At 32.7% G+C, this 9,189-nt stretch overlaps 1 protein-coding gene across 2 annotated transcripts in view; it reads left to right on the forward strand.

Moving 5' to 3' along the window:
- Positions 1-1,039, forward strand: part of Cad89D (cadherin 89D) — a 43,401-nt gene extending 42,362 nt beyond the window's left edge. For both annotated transcript variants that reach the window (XM_085207522.1, XM_085207523.1), the window contains exon 22: positions 477-1,039. In XM_085207522.1, the coding sequence (XP_085063648.1) occupies positions 477-870 (394 nt within the window). In that variant the 3' untranslated portion in view covers positions 871-1,039. The remainder of the gene's footprint in view (positions 1-476) is intronic.
- Positions 1,040-9,189: the final 8,150 nt, after the last annotated feature.

Raw genomic sequence — 9,189 nt, forward strand, 5'->3', positions numbered from 1 at the left:
AGTTCTGATTGATACATAGAGAGGTACTGGTGATAAGTCTCTCGTGTCGAATGGTTTCAACTACAATAAATACTAAGAAAACATCTACATTATAACAATGTATAAAAAATACCAAGGGATTTAAAATCCATAACAATAAAACTTTGTCCTTTTCTATAATTTTGATTTAAAATATAGTTAGTATTTAAGTTATACTAATTAAATATATCAATTTAAAAAATCTATCAAATTTATCATTTATCAATTTCAATATTACTAAACTTCAATACATCTGTTATAGCCCATCATAGCTCATTTCATTTATGGCACTTCGAACGTGCCATGGTGAAAAAAGAAAAAACAAAGTACCTAATTGAATTTGGTATATAGAAAGTATGTAGATATTTTTAGAAAATGTATTCAAACTTACCAGATGCCACTATGGCATTTATATTAATTATTTTTAAGATTCATATCTTTATTTTATTCCCAAACAGGTGCAGCTACGAAGATTCCCTAAAATCCAGTCGTAACCACAACCACCATAATCATCCAAATATTAAATCCACCCGAACTGACCCACGTTTCATCCGGCGAGCTTCATTCAACCATCCACCCCATACGAGCACACGTAAACAACACATTAGACAATCTTTCTCAGAAAACACACAAGCCCACAAACATTTTCCCACTTTCGAACGTCTTTCATCCCCTTGTCACGTATCTTCCTCTTATTTCTTGAAGAGAAATCATATAGAACCAGTGGTGGACTATGATCATAGTGAAATTGATGATGTCTTCGACACAAGAATGGATAGGGATAGACCTGGTTTCCTTTTGACAGGAAATGATGGAGTAAGAGATAGGATAATGTTCGCGAGACCGTTATAAGAAAGTGAAAAAAACTTAAATAGAAATGCTTAGTGATGTAGAGTTAATAGAGACTTGCTAATCAAGAACTAGTGTTGTGCTTATTTTTAAGAACTTTTTTGTTGTTTGTTTGTATTATATTGTATTTTATATTAAATAGAGTGAATATAGATGATATTTTTTATATTTATATATTGTTAGTGAATTGAAGCTTTAAGCTATTGTAGTTTTTATTGTATATTGTTCAAAATGTTTATTTTTTCTCTAATTTCTACACACAGTTGTATATGAGAGTGCCAATTTATACTAACTTACCTAAAAAAATATAAATTTCAAACGAATCATTTAAAAAATATTAAAATTAGTGATTTTTAACCTTGATAGATAGAAGCTCAAATGATAATCACTCGTTTGGTGCAACAATGACGTATTTTTTTAAACAAGTTGACATCTTTGTCAATATATGCAGAAAAACAAATTTAATTAGTGTCTCCCGCTATACCATATACATTCATTCTGTCATTGTTGCATGTACATACAAAATCATTATAAAAATCTTATGCAATCGTTTATTATTAATAATTTTATCCATAGAATATTATTTAAAAAAATGCCTACCTACCGATGTATATAATAAACAATTAGTAATATTCGTAATGTTTAAAATGTATATTAATTTAACTTTAGTATATGTAAATACTAATTGTATGATTAGACTAATTATTGCTTTTTTTGTAAATTAACAAACAATTTTAATAATTTTGTTATTATATAATAATTGTTTTAATTTTTTAAAAATTGTATAAATGCATTGTAATATTATAATTTTAAAAATATAAACTCCATGGAATAATAAGGACTTCAAATTCTTTTTTACCATTTTAATAGGGTTCACTCAGTATGTTATATAATGACTACATTTCTTTTATAAAGATTGCACCATATAAGTTGTGCCATTAGGAAATAAATATATATTTAAAAATATGTTCTGCCTACAATATTACTCATAAATATATAATTTTAAACAATAAAGAATAACAACGAATTGTAATTACAGTTTTAAGTTAAAAAGGTTTGGTTATTTAAAAAAAAAAATAACGAGAATATATTACCATTTGGAAATCATATACGAGTACGTTTATTTTATGAAGATGATAGATATTATTAAGAAGTAAAGTTTAAGTATTTAAGAATAGTATACCACCTTATAATAAAATAATTTGTAACATATTTAATTGTAAATGTACGAATTTTGTTTTAAATTTGTAAATATAACTTGAATCTTTTATATATTTTTTATTGTAACTTAGCCTTTTTTTACATGAAAGAATAGTATCATGTCTCAAACTTCTCTGCCTACATTGCAAAATAAAAAAATTACGTGCGCCGGGTCCCGTCGCGTCGTCGTCGTGGCGCCGGGGCACAAGTGTACGACTGTAAAGTGTAAACGCGATGGTTGTAAGTTCGATACCCATTCAGGGTTTGAATGAAATATTTAGTATTTTCATTTCTTGACTCTGGTGTCGAGTAAAAGTACCCGACCATTACATTTATTATTTAAATGTTAATATTATAATTTATAAAATATTAGGTAACAGGAAAAGAGCTAAACTAAAAACACACATAAAATGTATGACGAAATACAAATTTTATTGTTTAACATACATTACGTGAATAGTGTAAACACGTTGTTTCCAATACTAACAGTCAGTTATAGGATGGCTATGAAGTGCTTAGGACGGTACAATAAAAAAGTATCTTTATATATATTATGTTGCTATTTATAATTATGATGTTTTTGATCGGATCTTATACCATATCATTTCATTGATTGATACGATCGTGGTGCATCGGTAATCTCTGTAATTATGATATGATCTAACATCTTAAGAGGTTATCGCTGTGCTGTTGAACTCTACACTGTGGGTATTGTGAGGAGGTTCCTCACTATGGAGCCCTAGCCTCGACGACCTAGACCCTTTTCCCACCTTAGCGAGAGTATTTTTTCCACTTCACGCGGTATCCAGTAGCAGGGTAGGCAGAGGGATCCTAGTGTTGAGACACTTCGGTGCCCACCCCTTCGAGGTATTCGCATTTTCGACCTACAACCGTCGAATTACAGTCACACCTTTGTGCCCATGCGCCACGATCGCCTCCTCCAGAGATTATAAAAGTATTTATCGTACGTTGTCTAATATTACCCCATGGTCGCCCTACACCATCGATGCTCGTACGTAGCGTAGACGAGTCAACGAACCTCTTAAAGTACGTCAGTACTATTTATTTCTGTTTAATTTATTTGGCGATTTGTTTATCTCCTTTATCGGATTTTCATAATATAATTATTTTGTTTTTTTTTAATCAATATTCTAATAGTTACTATCAATTAATCTTCGTAAAAAGTGTTCATTAAATTTATAACTTAAAAACACTTTTTGTCATAATTTGTCTAATTAAACCGAAGAAATATGTATATTTGTATATTGATATAAGTAATTAATATGATGTAGCATTTAACTTCATTTACTAGTGTCAGGACACTTTATTCTTATCTTCTGGAAAGTCATATTTCCGCTGAAACTGGAGACAATTCCTGTAGATTAGCGGAGTTCAACCACGCGTTTTGTTTTGTAACTAAGACAATTAAAGGAAAATAAGGCATTTCCTGCAGTAGGAGTCGAACCCACAACGGCCATATATAAAACACACTTATATAAAAGACTAGCGGATGCGCGCAGCTTCGCCTGAGCCAATCAGTGGTGATTTAAAGATTTTTTCATACAAACTTTCAACCCCTTATTTGCAACCTTAGGAGGAGAATTCGAAAAATGATGAAACACGTGTTCAATTAAATACTTTTAAAAATCTAAATTTCAAATTTTATAAAGATCGGTGCCGATTTAATTTTTTTTCCATACAAACTTTAAACCCTTATTTCACCCCTTTAGGGTTAAAATTTTTCAAAATCTCTTCTTAGTGGATGTCCAGATTACGAAAGTAAACATCTGTCCAAATTCCACGTTTGTACCATCAGCGGTTACGGCTGTGCGTGCGTCTTACCTCAGTCAGTGAGGACAAGTCCTTTTATATATATAGATTACCTATCTTTAGCATATTTTTGTGTACCTATATAAAAATACTAAAACTAAAAGGATACTCACGTCACCCTATTTGTTTTTTTCCAAAGCTCATAAAATGGGCGTAAACCTAAAAAACTTGTCATAAATTAATGGGTGGGCCGACGCATTATCGACCATTAATTCTAAGCACCCCCAAACAGCTGTTTATGATCTCGACATATAAAATTACCATTTTAGTTCATATTAAATACATAAAAGTTGCTTTTTCTTCATAAATATATAAATGATACGCAAGTATTTAAACTTCGAGACACTATTCTTTACTTTATAGAAGAGTAACATAAAACTCTAAATAAGAATTTTAATAAGAATCAATATAGTGATTAGCGGAGAAATAAGGCCGTCTTGTATAGCATCTAACTGACGAATGGGTTGTTAATTCGAATCCCAATCACGGTGAATTATATTTAAATTATTTTATTTTCTCCGTTCTGAAAAGTCGCGCTGTGTGCTAATCCCTAACGTGAATGAGCGGGAAGTACAAGACGTATAGGTTTATTTATCTCCTTTTATAATGCATTCAGCAAAAAAATGGGTTAGGTTAAATACAACATATTATGTTTTAGGTATGCAAAATACACACTAACATTATCCATATGCACAACGTAAAAATTTATTTCAAATTTAATGAACTCTAGATGCAATTTTCAATGATTTTAACTTATATTTTGAACTGAATATATTTTAGCTTCACGCAAAAACCCGTATGTACGAATAAATGTTCTAATTGGCTTCAATTTAAATGCAATCTACGTTCAATTTTAGAGTGAGGATTTGAAATTTGAATGTCCACTACACTACGACAGTGTCTTAAGTATATCATATACTTAGTATAAAACCACCCTTAGATTGTAAAACTGCTAAATTCATTATTTTATATAATTACACTAATTTTTTTTATATATATACTTTTACATCGTTCAAATGTGTAAAATACAAAATTGATCTTTATTAAGGCTTCCGCTTCCGCTGGATTCTGAGCTTCTCTGGATAGATTCTCATTGTCATTGAGTGTTGGTACTCAACGACGCGCCTTGCCTCATGAAGGTGCCTTATAAGTGAGGAAATGAAAATATAAAATAATTCACTTCCGCGAGTGGGAATTGAACCTGTCGCGTTTATAGGCGCAGGCTTGTGCCCTGCGCCACGGGAACTGGGGTGTTAATATTAACTAATGATTTAATTGTGATATAGAAAAGAAACAATATTCAAGACCCGCATGTAATCATCAGGTACATATAGTAAACTCGCAAAGTTCGACGAACCAGCTTTAAGTTTAGGAAACAAAGTATAGATTGTAAAAGGATTCGGTAAGTACAATATAAAATTTCCCATTTATCATTATTTTCTAATAAATGTAACTATTAAGCTTGTTGTGTGAGTTTCATGCCGCCGTCGTCATCGTGGGTTCGATGCCTGGAAAATAAATTGTTTTCATTTCTTTTCTAGACCCAAAAAACTGAAAAAAAAAGAGGCAGCTTTGAGTTCCGACACTCACCACAAAATTGTGCTGTCAGTGAGAAAAGAAGTGTCTTAACACTTGGTTTCCCTCTGCCTACTCTGCCGTATGTGATACAGCGTGACGCTACAAAAAAACAAACAAAAAACAAAAAACAAAGAAATACTAACTTCAGTTTCTTCATTACGTAGATTACGTTCTAATTGGCTTCATATAAAATGTTATGCTATCACAGAACAGTAAACTGTGTCTGATATAAAATAATGGTTTTGAGTGCAATTCCCAGTTAGGGAAATATTTCTAAATACTTTTACCGGTGTATAGAGTTTCGCCCGTCAACTTGCAATGTCTCGAACTGAGTTTTAAGGAAAAAACATTACTTATGATAGTCAAAGTTAAAAACCTACATATATAATATACATATGAGTTATCTGTAGGCCTAAAGGGTACACATGTGAGATACAGCGATGCGTAAAAGGCAGGGTCGGGTCGCCATACATCATTCCCTAAATCTGGACCCAGGCTTCGAGGCCTAGAAATATGTTCATAAATTATTGTTTCATCCTTAAAATATAATATAGATGTGTTTCAAAACGATATGTGTTGTATGGAGTCTTTTTAAATTGATATTATATCTGTTATTATTAAAAAAATGCATTGGAGTACAGCATCTGAAAGTAAACGTGACAAGTATGAGCTTTGATTCCCTCTCGGGAATAAATAGTTTTCGTTTCCTTGCTCTGATAACAACATTGCAGTTTACCTCTAAACAATATCTCAAAAATGAGAACAGATCTACAAAAATATAAGTCCCAAGTCTAAATCAAGAAGAAAGAACAGTATCTCTACCAAAATGAGCATTAAACAACGCAAAGTGTACGTTACGGATCCATTGCAAAGTTACATTTTGGTTCTCTTGAAGTTTTTTATGAAAAATCTTGAGAAGGACATTGTACTCTTCACCTCGCGACGCCGCGCGCCGCCCACGCAGCGTTCACACGAGTCATGTATTGAATTTATTTACCGATTCAGCATATGATTATAATATTATTTTAATGTCTTTATAATATGTATATGGAGTGTGAGGCTTGAAGCCTTTCCATTAAATGTTTGCGGTGTTGAGCTCCGTCACTAAATTCTACAGTATAGGTACTATAAAAATAATATTATACTGGTTTTCGACTACTTTTTATACTACTAATTTTATTTAAGAGACTTACTTACTTGAATGTGGAATTTGAGTCCAGTCGTGGCGCAAGTTTACAAGTATGCGACTGTAAATACAACAAGTTCAGGGTTTGATTCCCACTCGAGGAAATGAAATATTTAATATTTTCATTACACGCGGCGCGTGTTGATTGGCGTAATTCAAACGCCACTCAACACGCAATACCTCCAGAACTCGGCGGAAAGTGGAGAACGGAAGTACCTTTATGGGAATGGAGTGTCTTGACAATAGGTTCCCATATACCCTGCTACGTGCGGGCGTGCGTATAGCGTGAAGCGTGATAAAAGTAAAATATAATTACATTTACAATTGTCATCTAACAAATATACCTTCAAGAATCTTTAGGCAAAGGAAACCTAGTACCACAAAACACCAATTTTCACTTACCGCCATATAGAGGCACTTCCTACGTAACCGAATGTCACACTTTGTCTTACCATATAGGAAAAAACACTTAATGAATACATTCTATACTTGTACATAAATTATTACGAAGTTGTTTTATTTAGAACCTTTACATAGTTCGAGCAATTGCGTTTTGAGTGGCGTAACTCACCGCCACGCTTAACATGGTTATCATTACAAAAACAGCCTTTTCCAGCCGGATTGATCAAAATGACCAAAATGTTGAGTTGACTTTCGGTAATCCCGTGAAGTCACTGAACTACGGTTTTTTTTTAATTATACAATTTTTTTAATAAATACAAGAAAAAAAAGAAATATCAAGTTCAAAATAAGTATAATATAACGCTAAACAATAGAGTGTTGCCAAAAACCCTTTGATTTTTACAAAGGCTGTGGGAGTTTGAACTGAGGTCACTGACCTATCCGAGTCACGATGACTGATAGCTGGCGTCAGCTGATAAGGAATGTTGTACAGTTTTTGCACTTTTCCAGCGATAATGGTTTTGGTATTTCTATCATTAATTTAACTAGCTTGTAAGATCTGGCTTTTTTCGTTATAATGTTAATAATTATAATAAATTTAAGGACAGTCGTGGTGCAATGGCATGAGCGTGCTACTGTAAACAACTGTTATGGGTTCGATTCTCGTTCGAGGAAATGTTTATTATATATTCATTTGGATCTGGTAGTGATGGAACTCAACGCCGCGTTTTGTCTTGTTACCAGATTGACGATAGATATATTACAAAATAATTAATTACTCCGAGTAAGAATTTAACCCACCACTGTCGTATTAACAGTGTGCTGTGCTGCTGCGCCATGACGTCTTCAAAAATAACCTACAAACTACTATCAATAGTTATTTCTATCACATATAGACCGTAAAATAAACAAACAAACAACTCTACTTTCCTATAAATAAGGGAAGAGCCTTCTTAGCCTTTTGTTTTCTCACGACCATTAGTGCTTACATTAATCATTTTAATATCTTTAAGAATTTTATTGTAAGCTATTTTTGTATAAGTATAATATGTTTTTAATGGCTAATGGCAACTTTATATAGTGTAATCACACTTCGATTTCCATTTTTGTGGTAAATACGCGTATATTTGGTATTTGTCGAGCAGCGTCCCATAAAGTAATATTGCAAGTTAATCACATAAGTCTAGTGAACCTAACTTTTGAAAGTTGGGTGGAAAGGAGGAAATGAAGTGTCTTAACACTAAGAATATAGATAGCAGATTGAGAAGCAGTCAACCGGAGCGACGAAATGAAAATAAACATAATCTTTCCCCTGAATGGGATCGAACCCAGGATCACGTTTACAGTCATACACTATCTTGTGTCACGACACCCTTATGGTATTTAATAATTATTATTTTTTTTCTTATTAAATATTATCTTTAATTAGTATTTTTATAAATTTCTTAAAAATCCGATTCGACACGTTTTCGTAAACAAAATTGACACGTTCGCTGCTCTCTGTTCCCTGACAGCATAAGTAAAGTACAATACTCAGACGAGGGTGGTCGACCGTCAGCAAAAACATAAGCTTATAATTAGATGCGTCGCACCGTCACATACTGATTGTGTTGTTACTTATAGATATATTAGTTTGAAGCTCTCTGCTTATGCGGAACCTGAGGGTAAGGAGACTTGTATCATCAATTGAATCATCTAAATAATATTTATTTGTGTTTTTATCTTTATCGCAAACAGTCAGACAGACTGACAGACGCCGCGGAGGACTATATTTTATAATATTTATAGATAACATTAAAACTTACAGAGTGATTAGGTTCGCGATCATCAATAAAATTTAGTCACTAAATAAAAAAAATATTCTTAACTATACCTATTTCAAACTATATTTTAAATCTAGATGTACCCAGACCCAGGGCGCGCTCTTCAATACAGATCTTCCCTCAAGCGGAATTTGAATCTTCAGCAATCACGTACTGCAGTTATTTAACATGTCCATGCGCTACGGTTATACAGGACTGAACATAGTAGGAAAGGCTGGGAAGCTAAACTTAAGACACTCCGCATGTTGAGTGGCGGAACTCGACACCGCGATTTATTTTTGAGACAAAGGAAATACTATAACT

The sequence above is a fragment of the Heliconius melpomene genome, chromosome 3, assembly GCF_056956725.1.
Source record: "Heliconius melpomene rosina isolate 202511_hmr_F chromosome 3, ASM5695672v1, whole genome shotgun sequence".
Lineage (NCBI taxonomy): Eukaryota > Metazoa > Arthropoda > Insecta > Lepidoptera > Nymphalidae > Heliconius > Heliconius melpomene.